We start from the raw sequence: 19,802 nt of genomic DNA, 5'->3' as shown, positions 1-19,802 counted from the left end.
ATAATGTTACCGGGGACAGTACGAGAAATTGTTGGCTCCACCATCGTTTGCTTCCCCCGACGGCCACAAACCACCGCTCGCTCCCCGTTCCCTCTGCTCTTCCTCTGCCGCTCCAGAACCCTAGCAACTGCCGCCAATCCACCGCCGACACACGCACTCCCCGGCCGCGCCCATGGCGCCGCCCCTCGCCCGCGGTAAGCGACCTTCCCCCCAACCCCAAATCCATGCCCGGCACCTGCTAAACCGCCGGTGAGCCCTGCCGCTAACACCCGACCCCTCTCCCCCGCCACCGCAGGTCCCGGCGCGCTGGAGCGGCGGCTTCTCCAGGCGGCGGCCGAAGGCAACCTCCAGCTCTTCAAGAGTGCGTGCTCGCGTCCCGCCCCGCCCGCGGATTTTGGTCTCTGGGTCCGATTTTGACAGATTTTTTTCGGATTTTGTTGGGTCCGTACACGCAGGGACCGCCAGCGCGCTGGACGGCGGGAAGGGCCGCCTCAGGGACGCGGTGGAGGCCGTGACGCTCCAAGGGCGAGGCTCCGGGGCGCTGCACTTCGCCGCGCGCCGTGGGAGGATGGCGGTGTGCGTGTACCTGGTCCAGGAGCTCGGCGTCGACGTCGACGCCACCGACGAGACAGGTGCGCACTTGCTCTCCCTCCCTCACTCCTCGTACGAAAGCAAGACCCTTGGTTTTCTTTCCCTCTAGAGTAGATGACTTGAGGTTGGTTGAATTGGCAGCCTTGGCTTGCGATGTCAAGCTGGGTACGGGCACCGCTGTTTAACTGTTACTGTATTATATAGGAGTAGTTGGTTAATTTCGTTGAGCCCCTCTTGAAAGATGTGATGGATTGGCTGTTTGGTTGTCTGCATCCTTGATGCCAAGCAATGGGAAGGACTGATCAACTGCATGCCTTACCACGAGGACGGCTATCAGATTGGGTTGAATTTCATGCGGTCTGCACGATGCGTAATCAATCATGTATAACCATGCTTCTATTTCTGTGTGGTTTCCATGTTTCATATTTCTAGTCTTGGCACTATCATAGAGAATGGTTTGTAAATTACCTTGGGAGGCAAAATTTAGGTAAACTCAGCTTATATATGCCACTTTTACCCTCGCATTTGCCTTGAAGTGGGACGGGAATTGAATTGATTTATGCCAAAAATGGCATGCATTTTTGGGACTCGATTTAGCTTTTTTTGTTGAGAAATCTAAGGCTTATAACTTGTCGATTGGCCCTGTTTTTGAAACATACATCAAATTACTTTATTTGCATTAATCTCATCATGTTCATTTATTCCAGACGCAGCGCATACTGTCTTCACAGAGTTGTTTCAGTAGAAAGACTATTGATGCTGATCTAAAAAAAAAGACTATTGATGCTAGCTTCCATCTACTTTTACAGTTTTACCCCTGAAAATTCTATCAACTTGTTTTTTTTCTCTCCATGCATCAATTTGCTTTATAGGAAAAATGATTTTAGCTTCGCTTTTTCTTTTTCTTTTCTTCACTTGTACCCCCACAAAATATCTAGCTTTAGTTTGGACAGGAACTGTTTGCTTTTGATGAATAGACAATGAACCCCTCCATTATTTCTTGTTTAATGCTGTTTATTACGAATACTCTGGCTTCTAAGCGACCTGTAGTATCTGATGTTTGTATTGTGTAACAAAGTATCTTGGCATGACGGCACTTCGCATAATATGCACATATTGAAGTTGAATCATATGACACTTGTTTGATTATGTACACATGACTTCGGCGCTTATAGCCTAGCCTTTTCAATTCTTTATTTATTTTTAATCTTTTGGTGCTTTATATGGCTGATACTACCAGTATACGCTTCATTTCATTCTACTGTGGATCATTAAAAATGAAAAGTGTCAGTGCCTCGCGCCAAGAATTTTCATGTATGATACTTCTAAAGGGAACCTAAAATTTCTGTGCTCCTAGTTCTGACTTCTGAATGTGCTGTTGTATCTAAAAAGTTTACATGTGTACTCTGGAAACAGATGCATGTTTATATTGCAAAACCTTTACATGACTTTCTTCTATTTCTTGTGTAATTTTCTGTTGTTTCGTCTATGAGTCTCTTATTTAGTTTCTTCTACTTTGGTGTTCCTGATAGGCTATACACCTCTGGTTCATGCAATTATTGCTGGCACTGTGGACACTTTCCAGTATCTTCTTGATCACGGTGCTAATCCAGATAAACCCGATGGACAAGGGTCTACGCCTCTCCATTTGGCTGCTGCAGGAGGTCTCTCCCTATGTGTACTTATCTTGTTCCTCTGTGTCTTGAAATTCTTTGTTTGTGTGTTCTGGGGTGATGTAATGAAACTTGAAACGGATCATGTTATATACTCCCTCTGTAAACTAATATAAGATCTTTTAGATCACTAAAGTAGTTATTTAAAAGATCTTATATTAGTTTACAGAGGGAGTAGATTATAAGTAAGAAGGTAGGAAATGCACATGTCCTAATTGGTGTGCATGTGCATAGATATGACTGTCATCTGAGCATTTTGAGCTTTTTCTGTGACAAATGAGTTGTTTATTAATTGCTATCTTTTAAGTCTAAAAAACCCATTTATCAATGTGCATGTGTGTATGTATCATGAATTATGTATTCCTTGCCACAAAATGAGCTGCATTACATAAATTCACTATAGGTAAATTCAGAAGTGATATAATTTATTGCGTGTCAGACAAAAATAGTAAAATATGAATTTGTTTCAAGCCACTATTCATACTTGTTGTGGGTATTTCACTGACATCTATTCAATTATGTAAATCCAGAAGTTACCTTGTTTATGCCCCTATCAGCTTTAAGATAGCAAATATGAACTTGTTTACAGCCACTATTTGCAGTTACTGTTGCTGGTTATACATTTATAAGTGAGTGATGTCACATTCATATAGTACCTTCTTTGACTAGTTGGTTCTCATTGCAATAATTTTCCCGATGTTTGCAACGTAGTTATTTTGCAGTTACTTCCTAAGGTAAATGAATACATATCTAAATCTTATGTTGCATGAAAAACATAATAAAATGAACCTCTTAACATTGGAGGTGTAGTTCACACTAGATTGTCTTCCGCAGATTTCAATGTTTACATATAGCAAAGGAATCTAGCAAAGAAGTGTGAGGCTATGCACTCCTATTTTCTAGACAACTTGGTACCACGTGGGTTCCTAAATTGTTTAAACACATTGTAGAATTATACTCATTAATCTACTGCCTCTGTTTATTTTTACTTGCGATTTAGGACATTGACACGGTCTTTGACAAACATGTTTGGCCATTACATTTCATAGCTATTTGTTAGTAAGAGTTCATAAAAGTTTGATTACTTGAAAATATTTTCATGATAAATCCATGGGTCATTTTCATGTGCCAAATCATAATAATTCTTTCTTATCATTTAATCATTTAGGTCATTGACATGGTCTCCGACAAAAATGTGTGGCTGTTACTTTCCATAACTATTTGTTAGTAAAAGTTCATAAAAAATTGATGACACGAAAGTTCTTGTCATGACAAATCCATGGGTCATTTTGATGTGCTAGATCCTAATAGTTCTTTTTTGCTTATCATTTAGGAGATTGACACGGTCTCTGTCAAACATGTTTGGCCATTACTTCTCATAACTATTTGTTAGTAAAAGTTCATAAAAGTTTTGTTACATGAAAGTATTTTTCATGACAATCCATGGCCATTTTCATGTGCGAAATCCTAATAAATCTGCAGGTGGAGTAACTATTTTCATCTATACCATCACCTATGGTGCAACTTTCATCTACAAAACCAGGTTGTGTCAATGACAGGTAGGGTCTGGTCCTACATGTCATTGACATAGGCTTGGTGGTATAAATGAAAAGTGTTTTTTTTTAAGTTCACTGCACGCATTCTAGCATGTCATTTATTTGAGAACGGAGGTAGTATTCCAATACAACTAGCTAAGTGAACATATTGCTTTGAAAACTTTGATCCCTAAGGTACATATTGCTTTCACTAACAAAAAGAAATTCACAATAACAGCAGCAGCAGCAGCAATACCAAATAACCTGTTGGATATTATGTATTATGCAAATAATCTATGGAATTTCCACATTGTTATGAATTAAAACCTGCTTTGTATTTCCCATTCAGGAAATTGTGAAATAGTAAAAGCCTTGCTTTCCAAAGGGGTCAATGTTGATTCATTGTGTCATACTGGAACACCACTGCATACGGCTGCTTTCTGTAGGCAGGATGGTGCTATGAAGATTTTGTTGGACCACCATGCAGATGTACGTCACTTGTTTGTGTACCCTTCCTTCTTGGGTTAACAGGGTCCACATTATTAAATACATGATTTTTTTGTCTGGTACTACTTTCTCTGTCAACTGCTGATATACTAACAAAGATATCTTTATTTCAATGATAAAAAGATCAAACATGTTTGCCAACATTCATCATGTAAGGGTACTGATTTTCTTAATATTTCTTCTCAGTGTAACAAGATATTCAACACTGTCTATTCACCTCTTATTGCGGCTCTCAATGTTGTCGGCTCTCTCAATGTTAGCCCACTGAAATGTGTCAAGCTTCTGATTAAGGTATGGTGCATTCATCTCATTTCATTGACATCTTTTGAACTCTTGATAAGTATCACATGAAGAAGGAAGGCGTACAAATGATGGCATGCTTATTTAGAAGGGTCTTTGCAACCTTTTCCGTGTTAGGCTGGCGCTGACGTGAAGGGTGTTGGCACTGTGTCCCCCTTAATAACTGCTGTCAACAATGGCTTAACTGACTGCTACAAGTGCTTACTGGAGGCTGGTGCAGATCCTGATGTTCGTGATGATGTAAGTTTCAACTTTCACTCCAGCAACATGGAGTGGCTTTTCACACATTGTTAAGGCTAAGCAATACTTAGTCGTCTATTAATTTCACCCTCAAAGCCTATCTATGAAGTCCATTAATGATTCCGGTTGGTCCTTGGTGACCATGAAGGCATGAATTTACACCATTATTCTTAGATGCACAATCGGTCTGTATGTCATCATACCTGGTGTACCGATTGAAGTGCACACTTTGGTTATATTTTATATTTATCATTTATGAATGTTGTGAATCTGTACCAGATGATGTAGCTGGAGTGACTGACAATAATTTGGTGGAATGATAAGTGAGTTCTTGTTCAGTGCTTTGAGGCATTATCTTCTGAAGTTCTAATCAGATGTGTAATTACTGCTTTAAGATGTTGCTGTATTAAAACTACAGGGGTTTCTTTTTTCTTCTTTATTTGAACCACAATGTTGAATATGTAAATATATTATCATATACCTTGTGTTCATCCTTCATTCCCTGGCTGTGCTTCTGTTATTTTGTATTACCATTCTGCAAGTGCTTCAGTGAAACTTATCTTTGTTTTATTCTCAACAGTTTGGCCACCTTCCAATAGAAATTGCTGCATATAACAATAGACGGGAAGATGTTGAAATCCTACTTCCAGTAACTTCACGTACTCCATATGTGCGAGACTGGAGCGTTGATGGGATAATTCGTTGGGTGAAATCAATGCCATCAGTGGAGGTATAACTTGAGGCATCGCTGCCAATATAAGTTGCTTTGTATAGGTTCTTCAGCATGCCCTTAACTTAAAAATAGGTACTTAATCCTTGTTGGAGGATTTGATGTGAAGCTTACCGTGGTATGTGAAAGTAGTTTATTGTGCGGTCATATAAATGAGTGAACTGGATCAATAAAATGTTCAGATCATAAATACTTTGTCTTTTAAAAATCTTCTCATGCCCTTCTGATGTAGCTCATGTAAGTATGTAAGTCTCTTATGTCCTTACCACACATCCTCATTACTTGTGTCAAATGATTTGTTTGCTGTTTCAGAATGACCCCATGAACAAAATGAATCCAGCTGATCTCAAGTTAGAAGGAAGCAAGGCATATAAGAGAAAAGATTATGCTACTGCAGTCAAACTTTACTCTATGGTAAATTATTGCACCATATCTTAGCCTGCACTTGTTTTGCTGTTGTATGATAACAAAAACTTTAAATTGAGAGTTGGTGTGCTTTGTATTATTTTGAATCTCTAGTAAGAATTTGGTAACATTAAAGTGTATGTGCCTCCTTTATTTGTTCTTTTGCTGTTTTAATTTTCTTTCTATAAGGATTGCATTTATGTTTAGAAAGTCTATTGATGCAAATTCCATGCATGGCTGTTACAGAGAACGAATTTCTGCTGTGCCTAAGTACAAACATTACTAAGTTTTTCTGCATTAGTAACAGAAAACCCAGTAGGATATAAACACGGTAGATTTAGTGCAAAATTTCAATTGTAACTCTGGCATCAAGCCATCAAATAGTATATCTGTTAGAAAATTGCAATTTCAATTGTAACTCTGGCATCACCATCAAATAGTATATCTGTTATAGAAAATTATCAGTAGTTCATCTTATTATATTGGATTGGATAGAGAGGAGTAAAGCTTTGGTTTCGATGGATGGGTCTTAATTTCAGCATCCTAGCGTGTATCGATTATTGTTTCTCAGGTAATCAATAGCTAGTTTCCGCTAGCCCCAGCAATTTTCTTGTGTGCGTACCTGACAACAATGCAGTAGTATATGTGGGTTGTAGCAACAAGCCAGTGTGCTAACTTTTTGTTTGTTTCTTTGTTAATGTAGGCAGCAGACCGCTGCCCTGATGACGCAACACTGTACTCAAATAGGTGCCTTTGCTGGCTTAAGATGGGTGAAGGAGACCAAGCTTTGATGGATGCGGGAGTTTGCAAGATTAGGCGCCCAGGTTGGGCAAAGGCCTGTTACCTGGAAGGATCTGCTCAAATGTTACTGAGGGTACCATTTTTTGCTACTCATGAGTGCATTTGCTTGCTATGTTAAATGCTTTTTTAGTGATGCAGCAACCTTTATGCGTGCAGGACTATGAGAAGGCGTGTGATGCATTTCTTGATGGACTCAAACTGGATCCAGCAAATGTTGAGATCGAGAACTCATTACGGTAGTGTACTTACCCTGGCAGTGTTGATAATCCTATTCGTACATCTCATGCATCTATTTCTTTCATGTTGAAACATACATGGTGACTTTGTCCAATAGATTAGAATAACTCTTTTTATGCGGTAAACATATGTGTCCTGTTTGAATCATCTAGAACATCATCAACGCATCTGCATTTCAAACGCTTTAGTAATTGCTGTAATTTGTTATGCAGGGAGGCTGTAAATTGCTTGAAGACATCTCATGCCCCCCAAAAGTTGTAAGAATAGTCAACTATTAGGGGAAAACTTGCTATTCACAGGAGCAGCACGACTGGTGCCAGTTCCCTCGGTGCGTGTGCAACGGAGTGTTGAGTTTAAAACATCACTTGCTCTTGTAAACTAGGGTTCTTTAATTTTGCCAATGCTCGACTAGGCCGGCCATGAAGAATTACCATGTTTCTTGTTTGTGCCTAGTATGTTTAGCCTAGAAATGCTGGACATGCATGTGGGTCACATAGCATGCACCACGTACGACCTTACTTGGTGCCATTGAATGCTAGTCGATCAGTAGCGAGCGAGATTGGAATGGATGCTAGTTGATGTTATATTGCTAATTGGTTGCATGCCCGCCCACTGGTGTGGTTTAGCCGTTTCATGGAATGTGCATGCAGTGTGGTTGCGCTTTAGGAACACCCGGTGGATATGGATGTGAGGCTGCTTTTGCTATTGAGCTTGGATTCTTGATATTGGTATTGCCGATACTTTTCTACTTTTGAGTATTGGAGCCCTTGTGTTTGTCTGCCTCCTCGAGATGATATCATCATCAGGGGTCTCTAGCGGATACAATAACGAATAAATGTATTATTAGACTCATTTCAACAACTTTCGGAGACATGACACATCACATGAGGTGGTTTGCGTTATGCTTGGCTTGACCTAATTAATAGCCTGGCTGTACCAACTGCTAGCACAATCAGCACGTGAAATTTGTGATTTTACAGGCAAATCATGTATTATGATGAACAATTGTATCATGCAAGGTGCCAAACTAGCATATTTTGCTTGATTTATTAGGTTGGAGGGTACAAAACCGAAATATGTAGATCAGCGAATATTAATTTTACGGAAAATCCAACATGATGGAATGACTTTCAGTCGTGGCAGGTCCAAGTGACAAAGAAGATTTATATGGTTTACCCTACCTTTTACAAGCTATTGTGTAAGTGTAATGTGACAAGGTTTGGGAGGGCGACTGAGCAAGGGTATCAAGCTTTAGAATGAAAGTGGCGAAAAGCAGCGGCGTAAAAATATGTAAATCATTAACTGAAGCAAAAACATGTCCCAGGAGATGAAGGTGATGCCAAAGCAAAATCACACACCACCATGCACGACCACATGCCGGGCTAAGCCGGCTCACGACCCAGAGGCATGTCTCGCCACTCGCTGAAAACTCTAAACCAGGCTCGTGTTTGGCTCACGAGGCCAGACACCATGGCCATGCCTATAAAGAAGAGACAGCAATACTCCTTAGCTGTCCAGATTTAGTAGCGCCAGGACAAAAATCCTGGGAAAATACATCTTTGGATCTACTGTATATCATTACCAGGACCAACACTCCATACAGTTTGAAACAAAACGATAATTAAGTCCTCCCATATTTGAGCGTTTTGGCCAAACAGAAACATCCGCACCAATTTCAGATTTGACAACACTAAGTCAAGAAGTAAAGACCATATTAAGGAGAAAACATAATTTGGCCAAGAGGGCTATGCAGTACAAAGTTGGCTGTTGAATTTGAGCGTCGTGTATTTCGGCCAAGCGTGTCTCTTTCCCCCTCCACAAGAAAAGCCCCTTCTCCTCCCATCGCCGCCGCCATCGGCCCGTCCCATCTCTGATGGCCTTTGGGCCATGGAGGTGCGGAGGATCTCGGCCCCCTGCCGGCAGGAGGGACCACATTCTCGTTCTTGTTAGGTTCAACATCTTGGTTGGGGCTGTGTGGCCGCGGTGATGTCCCTTAGTAGTAGGAATAATGTCTCTCACATTCTATTCCTTTTCCGATGGTGCGTCTAGCATCGTCGGAGGGAGTGTGGAGGTGTGTCTTCGTCGGATCTCGCGGGATTCGGTCGGTACCTATTTTCGGTTGATTTGTTTAGATCCGGTCTTCTTTTGTCTTCGTTGGGTGTTTACAGGTTTGATCCTCCGATCTATGACTTTCTTTATCGGCGATGGTTGCTAGTTGGCTGGTCTTATGGGGCATTAGCATGACAACTTCCTGACTGTATACCACAACAAGGTTTGCTCGTCTCCGGTGAGGGAGGGGCGATGATGGCGGCGCGCCTTCGGCTTGCACCGGTGCTTGTAGTCTTCACTAGGTGGTCCACGGACATGGTTGTAATTTTTATTACCTCTATTGTTCTTTGTACCGTCATGACTGAAAATGAATAGATTGGAAGTTTCTCACAAAGAAAGAAAGAAAGAATTCGAGCAGCAAAAAAAAGGGCAGCCTAAAATTGAGTATGTAGTAACAAATGATCTGTGTCTTTCAACAGTACATACGACATGCTGTAACAACTGATGAGAGGAGCTTCTTAGACAAGACAAGTATAAAACTTCCCTTCTAGTCAAACAGAGGAAAGTGAACATGGCTGGCAATGACAATGTCTCAAGAAGAATACGGCATGGGACCTGACAAACCTTTCTTCAGCTGGTCAGTCCAGCCTTTTGTTCTTGAGCTTGTGATAAGATTGATAACCGTATATTATTACTAATGATGCAACGGAAGGACAGAATTATAGCGGAACATTTCAGTGCCTAACCAGATGCAATGATTCATGGTAAAAAATCAGGCGCAACTTGCTGGTCAACAAAGGGAATAATCTGCCTTATTTTCATCGTCGGCTATATATTATTAAGAAAACCAGCTCAATTGAGTATTCTCCAAAACGAAAAAGCCCTTGATAAAAACCCAAGTCAATTCTTCAGCTAAGAAAAAAAGGGAGCCATGCATGAGGCAGATCAATTGGCAAATATTTCATACAATGAACCAGGAAGAAGGAATTGCAGCATAATATTTTGATCATTCATTATAAACCAGATGCGATGAGCTCATGATGAAGAACGAATAACAAGAAAGTATTTCATTGATTCAGTATTGACAACACCACTAGATAATCTCTCTAAAACTAAAACAAGACCTAGATATTAATGGCAAAGTCAGTTCTCAAGTTCAAGTAATAGACATAAGGCAGGTACACGGCCCAGTAGTAAGTACTAACAACACGACTTATAAAAGAACAAAACTGTTCTTCGGTTCAAGATAATAGAAACATCATGCAGAATATGGAAGGGTATCGACACAAGCATAAATTTCTTGCAACTATGTAATGGTCAGAGCTTTATATACATCAATAAAGAAGCTAGAGTACGCTCACAATGTATCCAATTCATACATATTGCAACACACGTGATACAAACATCTAAGACGTGAAGAAGCACCAGCTCATTCAGCGGCCTTTAGGTGAAAGGAGAATCATTCACAGCATAACCCTCTAGTTTTGAAAAGAAGGTATGTGGAACAAGAGTTTGTTTGATTTGGAATTGAGTAGGAACGACTTCTTTGAAATGAAAAGTGGCAACCAACTTGCCATCCATGTTGATCAGAAATAGCCACTCGTTGACAAGCACGAGCAGCACGCGGTTCTCGCCAGTAGGCTGGTGCGCGTACATTCCCAAGACGGTGAAGTGAGAAATCATTGGCAGGCGAGTGGACTGGCGAGTGGCCGGGTTGCAGATGGAGAAGTATGGGCCAGTCATGAAGTCATAGGAACGGAGGAGGAGGAGGAGGCCATCGCAGGAGGCATCCAGACGGTGCAACATCTTGTCAAGCCGGGCGACGTGTTGGAGCTGGGCGTTGTGGCCGAAGGTCATGATGTCATCGCGGCAGAAGGCACGGCAGCGGAGGAGGGTTTTGGGGGGCAGACGGACGAGGATCTCCCATATTACGATCTCATTTGGGAGGCCGCGGCTGAGACGTGCCGATACTGCTCCTGCGGCCTCCACCATGGTCACCGGCTGATCGCCGTACGTACGTTCCAGCAGCAGGAGCAAGAGGAGTTTGTGGCGGCGAGCGAAGATGAGGAAGCCGATGTTTACGAACGGACTTGGGCTGGGGTTTAGCCGAAAAGACTGAACTTACGGGGCTGATTGGTCTACAGGATGAGGTGTCCTCGTCTCCGTCTTGCAAGATCGATTCTGTTTTTGTTCTCTTGTCTTTTTTCTCGTGATAATACGTGCCTCATTCATATCATAAAAATCAAAGTATAAGCCACGTAAGATCCGACATGACAAAACTGAAAAGTTAGTAGAACATCTCTGAGCTTGACGCCAACGCCCGTCACCTGCCTCCGGCACCACCACAGCAGCCACCGAAGTAAAGAATAATGGATCACCTCCTCACCCGAGCTCAACGCGCTCCATTGCTGATATGCAGCTTTGCGGACCTTCAAGGTGGCTCACCAAAAGTGAAGCCATTACCGTTGAACGAATCAGACCAGGGCAACACCCCGGACACGCCATCGAACTCCTGATCTGGCACCCCACCATGACTAAGACGCCGAAGGAGGAAACCATACCTGCCATCTACGAACCACGAACCCAACACACGTTTCGTCTTTCAGATGTCGTTGATGCAGACCATAATCTGCATCCGCTCCTGAACTACCTCCCAAGCTCCGCGCTGACGCTGGAGCAAACGCCCTCGCAACAGCGGAGCCCGAGGACACAAGTCCACCACAAGAATGCCACCGCCGCCACGCCAGAGGACGGTGTTGAAAGAGGGCCTCTCCCGGCGGCGGCTACGGTTCCAACCGCTAGGGAGAGAAAAACGATCAGGATTGAGGTTTTTTGTTCTCTTGTCTTGGAATTGAATATCACGCTTGCGGGCCTAGAAAATACCGTACTACATAGTAAAAATATTGTATTTATTGCGTGCTTTTGTGTAGCACACGAATCCAAATATCTTTATCTTTTCTCTCTATATATACGGGATCACTTGGGGCTGAGATAATTTAGAACCGAGGCCACAGGCGAGGCGACCATGAGGGCTACGGGCTACCTCGCGGGCAACCGGCAGATAGGGGGCAGGTTCTAGGCACTGGCGGCCGAGGAGACCGGCGGCGATTCAGAGGAGGACGATGGTGGGCCGGCGGCAACTGGCACCTCCGACGTGGCTTCACCGACGCCTTCGGTTCTCCTGTGCGGGTCGCTCGCCATGGGGTACTCCGAGGGGGAGGTTGCAGTTGATACAGCTGTGTCGGCCGCAGATCAGGCTAGGATTTGGCTGGCCGACAGCGAGCAAATTGAGGTCCTACAAAGGATAGTTCAACGGCGAATGGCGGCGTCAACGGTGCGGCCATGAAAAGGTCCTCTCCCTAAGGCGAGTCTACCGGCGGTGACACAACATGTGTCACACTCCATAGCCAAATCGGATCGAGATTTGGAGCTAGGGTTCATAAGGAAACATGTTTCGTATGAGGAATCAACTGGTATATGTTGTATTAGTTGTAAAGTGTTGGTAGAATTATTCAGCAGAATAGAATGATATCGATTACAAGCGGGGTGGCTGGCTTATAAAGCTCAGCTGACAATGGAAAGTGAACAGCAATAAAAATAGAAATGCAACAGTGAAAGTAAATAACGGTTGGAGGAGAGGTGAGCCATGCGAGCCGTCCGTCTTCTTGATGATATTCTTTGATAGCCGTCCGATAACTAAAGGAGAACGACGGTACGTACTAAAGATGATGCAGTCTGACAATGCCTCCCCCTGAAGACGAACTTGTCCTCAAGGAGTTGATCAGCTAAACCAGGCCTGGACTGTCTTCTTGAAGAACGCCGGGAACATTTTCTTCATGAAATCTGCATCTTCCCAGGGTGCATCCTCGGGTGGCAAGTTTTCCCGTTGGACGAGCCGTTCGACAACCGGTAGATTATTGCGAGGAATGTGTTTCCAACACCAGAACTGGTTCAATGCGAATCATGCCTTTAGGCCAGGGCTAACCAATGGCAGATCAGCACACGGGAAGGCTTGGGGTCCCAGATGTTTTTTCAGCTGGCTGACATGGAACAAAATGAATGCTGGTAGAGCTAGGGACCAGAAGTTTGTAAGCAACATTGCCCACATGGGCGATGATATGAAAGGGGCCGTAGTACTTGCTCAACAACTTGATATGAGTGCAAAGACCAAAAGCATTGAGGCGGTAAGGTTGCATCTTCAGGTAAACCATGTCCCCAATGTCCAACACTCTCTCAGTTCGTTTCCTATCAGCATACTTCTTCATGCGTGCATGTGCTGCTGCTAGATTGGATTTTAGTTGCTGCCACATGGAGTTTCTGTCAGTGAGAAATTCAGTGGCTTCACTGGAAACACTTGGAGGTGGTATTTGTGGGTTAATAACTGGGGGAAGGTAGCCATAAATAGCTTCAAATGGGGTTTTCTAGAGAGAGGAATGGAAGGAAGTGTTGTACCAGTACTCCGCCATAGCTAGATGCTTTCTCCACTTCCTTGGTTCAGTGGAAGCCATACACCTGAGATAATTTTTGATGCACTGGTTGACATGTTCAGTTTGGCCGTCTGATTGAGGATTATAAGTTGAGCTATACCTGAGTTCAATGCCCATTGCAGAAAAATGTCTTTTCAGGGTTTACTTGTAAAAATTCTATCTCTGTCAAACACTATGGCAAGAGGTGGACCATGTACTTTGAGGATATTATCAATGAATGCACTGGCAACTGTCTGCACTACAAATGGATAGGATAAGGGAATGAAGTGTACAAATTTGGATAGTCTGTCCACCACAACAAATATTACCTCTTTGCCATCAGATTTAGGGAGGCCCCAATAAAATCCATGCTCACATGTGCCCAAACCATATCTGTTATGTGCAAGGGGTCAAGAAAACTAGGACAGGTTCCTCCCTTGTTCTTTTGGCAGACTGGGCATAAGGTGACAAATTGATCCATATCTTTTTTCATGCCAGGCCGGCGGAACTTCTGTTTTAGTCTATGGTAGGAGGCTTTCATACTAGAATGGTCACCCACAACAAATGAATGCATGGCTTGCATTAGTTTCTTTCTAAGCAATAAGTCCTTTCCCACATAGGTTTCACCTTTCGTGCCTGATAATGCCATAATGTAGAGTGTTTTTGTGGACAGTATGTTTAGGTGACAACAGTAATTGCTCAAGCAGCTACTGATAGTGAGGGTCCTGTGCATAAGATTCTTCCAGTGCAGAAATCCATGTAGGAGTGACCATAGAAATGGTCATGCATGTGTGCTTCCTCGAGAGAGCATCTGCCACTATGGTGTCTTTTCCTTTTTTGTACTCCAGCTGAAAATGAAATTCCAGTAGTTTCAGCATGAGTTTGTGTGAATGTTATTGGAAACTTTCTGGTCTGTCATAAATTGTAGACACGGATGGTCAGATCTTATGATCAGGTCATTTCCTAGGAAATAATGTCTCCATCTTTTCAGGGCTTCAATTATAGCAAGTGCCTCTTTTTCATATGTTGAAAGTGTTGCATTTTTAGGGCATAAAGAGGAACTATAGTAAGCAAGAGGCCTTCCTTTTTGCATCATGATAGCACCCAATCCATGTAGGAGATATGCCCTAGAGGCAATAATAAATGCTATTATTTATCTCCATGTTCATAATTAAGTTTATGTTCCATGCTATAACTGCTATGGTTCTCGAGTCTGCAATAACACGAGGCTCGGAGGAAGACTCATATGCACGTGTGGAATAATAAACGGTAAAATGTATTCCTAGTCTCGCCTCTAAGACTAGCTCATGTGTTGCATGATGGTTCTGTTTTCCTAATCATGGGCATGACTATGCCGGCAACTTTGAGGGCACAATGTTAGGAGACACTTGTGTTGAATCGACCCGAATTGATGTTATGCTATGAGATACATTCGTCACAGTTTATGGTTAATAACACAGAGATGGTTAATGTTTGCAGAATTCCTTAGACCATGAGAGTATCGAGTTTCTTCATACTTGCTTCATGAACTTTGGGGTTTGTTAAACGTCATCCGTAAATGGGTGGCTATTACGGCGGCTTACGGGTTCATGGAAAAGTGTGTCAAGTAACTTGATAGCTCAAGATTGGGATTTGCTCCTCCGACGATGGAGAGATATTCTCGGGCCCTCTCGGTGTTACGGTATCCATCATCGTCTGGCCAGACACAGTGTGATTTGATCACATGGATGCCGGAACACGGAAACGAGAAAAGAGAACAAAACCGGTAACAAGGTAACTAGCATAGTGGACAAGTTGTTGATCCATGGGTATGCAAATAAATCTCACCTCGGGTATTTGTAACATATCACGAAGCAACGGGAATAGCACACGGCAACTGGAGGTTCACTCGAATATTCATTCGTGTGGTATAGGGGTCAATATGGGTGTCCACGGCTTCGATGTTGATCATTGATCGGAAAGGGTTCCAATCATGTCTATACTTCACTGAACCTATAGGGTCACACGCTTAAGGGTCATCTATCTGCTGAATACTAGACAGGGAGTCTGAGAGAAATTCGCCGAAAAAGTTTCGGAGACAACGGAAGAGTTCCGGAGAGAGAATTGCGAAATAGTTTCGTAAAACCGAAAAGTTGTTTCGGGGTATAGCATTAAGTCAAATTGGTTTCGGGACACGCCTGATAATTCTTGGAGGGTGCCAGAATTATTCTGGAAACTTCTGGGAATTTTTCGGGAAAAAAACGGGAAATGTTCTGGACCTGCCGGTACCGGTTTGGTTGCTTTTCGCGGATGGAATTCACTAATCCGAAATTGTTTAGGAATGAATCCAAAATCATTTTAGTGGGTACTGGAATTAATCTAAGACCCACAGAAATATTTTCGGATTTAATGGACGCGAAAAATTGTCTTCATAAATAGTGAAAGCGCATTCTTGTTTGCTTTTCGAAGATGAAAACCACTAATCCGGAATTGTTCCAGAACGCGTCGAAAATTATTTTAGTGGGTACTGGATGTTCGGGAGCTGCCGGTACCAGTTTGGTTGCTTTTCACAGATGAAATTCACTAATCCGAAACTTTTTAGGAACGAATCCAAAATCATTTTAGTGGGTACTGGGATTAATCTAAGACCCACAGAAATATTTTCGGATTTAATGGACGCGAAAAGTTGTCTTCGTGAATAGTGAAAACACATTCTTGTTTGCTTTTCGCAGATGAAAATCACTAATCCGGAATTGTTCCGGAACGTGTCGAAAATTATTTTAGTGGGTACTGGAAATATTCTAGGCCCATATAAATATTTTCGGTTCGAACGGACGCTGAAAAATGTCGTCATAAATAGTGAAAGTGCTTTTAGCTTGGCTTCTTGGAGAAGCCACCATGAGGGCTTTTTGGTATTTTCCCCCTGGGTTCTTGGAGACGCCACCCTTGGGCTTGGCCTATAAATAGGGATGGAGGGGGCTGCCTAAAGACCGACTCTTTCTCACATACAAGTGCCATGCATGATCTGGCTTTCTCTGTCCCTCCCAGCGAAATAGTTTCGTAGAGCCGAAAGGCTGTCTGGGTTCCGGCAGGAACTAGTTCTGGATGGCGAAGCCCTGCCGGATAGATGACACCGTATGTGTGCAGTTCTATAGAGAGATCGTAGTTTCAGTCTTAGTTCGAGAGTGCCTCCCGAAGGGATGTCCGTGTGACCGTCCGAGTTTCGAAGGTCCTCCCGAAGGGCTGTCCAAGTGACCGTCTGAGTTTCGAAGGTCCTCCCGAAGGGCTGTCCGCGACACCGTCCGAGGGACTCTCCGACCACCTCCCGGAGGGCTGTCCGAGGGGCAGATGAGGGTATACATCCTCGCGATTGGGAGGTTGTAAATCCTAGCTGCGGGGATCTGCACCGCCGTTCGTCATCGACTCTACTTCCGCTGCGCTATGAGTCGGTAACGAAAAAGATCAAACCTTGTATGCAGTCTCCATAGTGGTCCTGGGCTGGTGCGTAGGTCGGATTTTTTTTGTTTTCTGCTGCGTTACCCTACAGTGGTATCAGAGTCGTGCTATGCGTAGATGCAGGTTGCGATCTAGAATACATAGAGATGTATGGGTGTTGCACAATATAATTAGGTAGTAGATGAGTTCTATTACCGAAATTTGTTTGTGCGGGTAGCAGATGAAATTTGTTACCCGATGTTCTTGTTGCTTCCCTGGACTTTGCATATTTCTGATCTTGATAACGGCATGGTGGATTTTCAATGTTCTGTCAAGCCATGATCCTGATTGATCAACGAAGTGCTAACAGTTCATTGAAATCCACCATAGTTAGAAAGAAAGATGAAATTTCGCAGACAAAAGGGCAATGCAGATGTGATCTGCACGGGGGTCATGCGTATGACGAAGTTCAGTATGGGGCTCGAGATTTTATTATCTCGGTTTTCATACACCCTGCAAAGTTAATCTAGCGACTTGAATAAATCATACTTGATGATGGACGTAGGTAGCTTCGATTTGTTTCGAAACCTTAGAAGCCACGTAAAACCTTTTTTGTATGAACCGATTAGAGGCGTCTAACTTGGTTTTGCATGATGGTTTGCATGTGATGTGGTATAGCAGTGCTCATAATAATTTGACTATGTATGAGATGACTATATAATGTAAAATAACATGACCTGCGTGTCATGATTCGGCATGATGGCTGGAGCCATATGATTGTCACTTTAATGACCTGCGTGTCAACCTTAAGTAATGCACTTATTTTATTAGCTATAGAGATAGCAATATTATCTGGTGCATCGACAAGGTGGTGGCAATCTTTGCGAAGGTGAATGCCGAAGACAAAGAAATACAAGACTTCTCCACCAGAAAGGGCTATACCATATCATGCTATTATGAATTGCCTGAGATGTTTATCCCTTATGATGCACCCTTCTTGATTGCGCGATAGTCGCTTTTTATTAGGGTGATCTCTCACTTAAAATATCAAGTAGTTAGTGTTCTCCCAAGTGTAGCACCGTCACGGCACCTATCTCTTCAGGGTATCACATGGATGCATGGGTACGAATGATTAGAGAAGTGTGAGGCGGGTGAGTTGAGACCTCGCAGCGATATCACTTGGTTGTCTTGACGTTCAGGCATGAAAGTCATGAGCTCGGAACACGCGCATCGAAAGATGAACAAGAGTCACATAAAGATGTGATTGGAAAGTTGGCCTACCGATTGCAATTCTCGTCACTTGAGATGGATGCATCCTTGGCGTTGAATTTTAATATGGATCTTGAATCACTCACAATAAATTGAGAGATATTAATTTGAGTGGGAGCGCACTGTTGAACTAACATGTTTAATTCTCAGTGCACTTAATTATGAACACTATCTAAGTGTTTCTTGTAAAATAGTTGTAGAATAATGGCTCGCGTTTCCACCTTCCCTGTTAAAATTGAATATAAGTTAAATATTTGGTTAAAACTTTACGATTAGTAATGTAATGTGAGGATTGTCCTCAAGCGTGTCGAGAAGGACTTTGTCCTATCGCATGCTTTCGGTATCCTCCCGCAAATGCTATGGATGATATGACTCTCGTCCTTCGATCCAAAAGCTAGAATTCCGTTATGCTCAAGTGCAAAATGGTTGCTTCCATGAGACCCGAACTTCGAAAGTTTGGGGTAGTTATGTGATATTCATGGAACTGAAAATCGTTTTCAGATACAAACAAAGCAATGTTTGTTTGCAAAGGATTAGTAAAGTGTTTACTGGGCATTTGACTGTTAGGAGAGGGATCTAGAAGAACGCATGTCATGTGATGATGGTGAATAAAACGACCACTTAAAGAGAAAGGGAATGTCCAAAAGGGTGTTGGTGAGAGTTTTACCCCTAGGATGTCCAGGGCTAAACGCCACTCTTAAGTTGGGTGCTTCTTCTGAGAGTAGGAGAAATACTAAAAGTTAAACTATTAGAAGTATAAAGGCAGAAAGAAAGAAGACTGGAATATCCAGCTCATGTATGAATGTCATACACGTTTTTGATGTATAGAAGGCTGGTCAAAGACATAGTTCTTGGGAATTATGGTTAAACATGTTAATCACTAATTCTTGGGTATTGTGAGTTAATCCCAAAGATACCTGCTCGATTGCATTCTGTTGCGAATCGATGTAAGAGCTACTATGGCCTAATAAGACTAGCCAGGAATGAGGTTTTAATACGTGCTAGGAACATAGTAAATGTTACTATACCTTCCATCGGTGTATTACCTATGTATTTTCTTTCATTTGTCATTTTAGATCTTTACACACTCTAGCCCTTTGCATAAGGTATCTTGCAAGAAGGTTGTTCAGAAGAGAACTTTTGATGTTCAGTATTATGAATAAACATAAGGGCATACTTTCATTATGAATGAGATGTATGTTATGAATAATGATATTAATATATCACCTCTGTGTTTACTTTCATAATTCATTTTAGAGTTTCATACACTCTAGCCCATTGCACAATGTTTATTGCAAAAGGGTTGTTCATAAAAGAACAATTGTTGTTCAGTATTATGAATAACATGAAGGGCCATGCTTCCATCCAAGATGGGATGTATATTATGAATATTGATGGTAAAATGATACATCCATAACACTGACGCTAAATGTCGCAAGACTAAGAGAATACCACACATGTGTGGCACTGCATTTGGTCACATTAGAGAAACCCGCATGGAAAAATTCCATTATGATGGATTTTGAAGTCGTTTGATTTTGAATCATGTGACACTTGCAACTTTCCTCCAAAAAGTGAAGTGACT

The 19,802-nt window shown here is 42.5% G+C and overlaps 1 protein-coding gene across 1 annotated transcript; it reads left to right on the top strand.

Annotated features, from left to right (window-relative positions):
* The first annotated feature begins 8 nt into the window (after nt 1-8).
* LOC109764568 (uncharacterized) lies at nt 9-7,742 on the top strand. The gene is made up of 12 exons (XM_020323374.4): nt 9-194; nt 296-361; nt 456-632; nt 2,124-2,255; nt 4,149-4,288; nt 4,493-4,597; nt 4,724-4,846; nt 5,427-5,576; nt 5,889-5,990; nt 6,685-6,855; nt 6,939-7,018; nt 7,232-7,742. Exons 1-12 carry the CDS (start codon nt 173-175, stop codon nt 7,278-7,280), a joined length of 1,317 nt encoding a protein of 438 aa, XP_020178963.1. The 5' UTR covers nt 9-172; the 3' UTR covers nt 7,281-7,742.
* Nucleotides 7,743-19,802: the final 12,060 nt, after the last annotated feature.

Source organism: Aegilops tauschii, chromosome 3, assembly GCF_002575655.3.
Source record: "Aegilops tauschii subsp. strangulata cultivar AL8/78 chromosome 3, Aet v6.0, whole genome shotgun sequence".
NCBI lineage: Eukaryota > Viridiplantae > Streptophyta > Magnoliopsida > Poales > Poaceae > Aegilops > Aegilops tauschii.
This window is presented reverse-complemented; position numbering and strand designations above follow the sequence as displayed.